The sequence below is a fragment of the Nicotiana attenuata genome, chromosome 12, assembly GCF_001879085.1.
Source record: "Nicotiana attenuata strain UT chromosome 12, NIATTr2, whole genome shotgun sequence".
Lineage (NCBI taxonomy): Eukaryota > Viridiplantae > Streptophyta > Magnoliopsida > Solanales > Solanaceae > Nicotiana > Nicotiana attenuata.
In genome coordinates this window covers 8,698,297-8,699,889 of record NC_032000.1, presented here as the reverse complement: position 1 = coordinate 8,699,889, position 1,593 = coordinate 8,698,297, and the positions used below count along the sequence as shown (strand labels likewise).

The window sequence follows — 1,593 nt, the reverse complement described above, 5'->3', positions numbered from 1 at the left end:
TGCTAGGCATTTTGTATTTATATCGGGTTCGGACGGCTCCTCGCATTGAATATATTAATTCTCTTTTTTTTTTTTGCGATTTGGTAAAAAAATATATTAATTCTCAAATCCATGCTACTTTAGAAAAATTCAGAAACACATCATGGACACGTTTAAGTAATATAAAGAAGAAGAAACAATTTTTAGAAATAAATTAAAAAAAGGTCAAGACGCCCATGTCCAAGTGGACCCCACTCACGTGCCAATATCATCATCATTACTTACTCTTCCCCACCTTTGTCCCTCCCACTATATAAACCTTCTCCATTTCTCTTCCCCTCTCCCATCCATGATCCAACGTAATTTCTGTCTTCTAAATTTCTATAAATTCTCTTAAATTCATTTTTCCCATTTTCTATATTTTTAAAAATGGATCAACTGAGTTCAAAAAAACGAGTTCGAGATAACTCGGCCGAGTTAGAGATCAACTCGCCGGAGGTAAAGCGACTCAGAGAAGATCTGTTGGACGATTTATACGATCCCTCCGAGTTTTGCAGTTCGAGTCATGATCTCGACTCGTTCATGAAAAGCTTTGAAGATGAAATCACTTCGCCGGAACCGGCGATGGCCGGAGTTTGGTCGGAGTCTGGGGAGTCTCAGCCGGAGTTAGGGTATCTTCTGGAAGCTTCGGATGATGAGCTTGGGCTACCTCCACCAACTGAGTCAGAAACTGAGTTGTCCCGAGTTTGTACTGAGTCGGCGGAAATCAGGAACGAGTTGCTGGGATTTGATGGGGAGATTCCGGGTTATGACCCGTTTGATTTGGGAATTGTTGAATCGGATCAATATAGTGCTAATGTTATTGGGGAATATGTGGTGTTAGATGGTCTGTTTGATCATTCGGAGCTGGGTTTTGGGTCGGGTGATTTTCTTTGGAGACCCGAGACTTTACCCGCTCAATAGCAGAAAGCTTTAGTGAAAGATACTGTAAAGGTTTAATTTTTTCTTTTTATATCCTATTATTATTTGATTAATTGAAAGGAAGAAAGAATTATGAAACATAGATGATAAATTTACTTGAATGGGGTTCATCTTCATATGATAAATTAAGAGTTAGGGGACTCAACGATGTATTTGAGCAAATTTCTGAATCGGTGATAGGTAATGAGTTATGAAAGTTGATTAGTAGGAATATAATTTGTTTCAGAAAATTAGTTAAATAATTAAACCATTTAGGATACATTTGAACTTCAAACATAAAATTTAAAGTAATATTGCTCAAAATATTCGACCGTTTAAAGTCAAATTTAGGTCCCGTTAGGTCATAGATTTTGCCCAATATTTTTTTTTTCTGACAAATACCTGTTTATTTATAGATTTTATTCATATTTTGGCAAATATTCAAATCCCAAAAGCCAAATCGAAAACCAGTTCAAGAGCGGTTAAACCAAAATATTATTGTTTGGTTTTTTAAAAAACAAAAATTTAAAATTGTCCCAAACTTTTGTATTTTATAAAAAAGTTCACTCTCTCTTATTATGACCCAACTAATCCATATCTACTCACTTTTCCCTCATTAAACTCATGCGATTTTGCCATTCTCTATAAACTGAG

At 35.7% G+C, this 1,593-nt stretch overlaps 1 protein-coding gene across 1 annotated transcript; it reads left to right on the top strand.

Moving 5' to 3' along the window:
- LOC109235254 lies at positions 313-1,061 on the top strand. Its single transcript, XM_019401295.1, has one exon. The coding sequence runs from the start codon at positions 409-411 to the stop codon at positions 940-942; it is 534 nt and encodes a 177-aa protein (XP_019256840.1). The 5' UTR covers positions 313-408; the 3' UTR covers positions 943-1,061.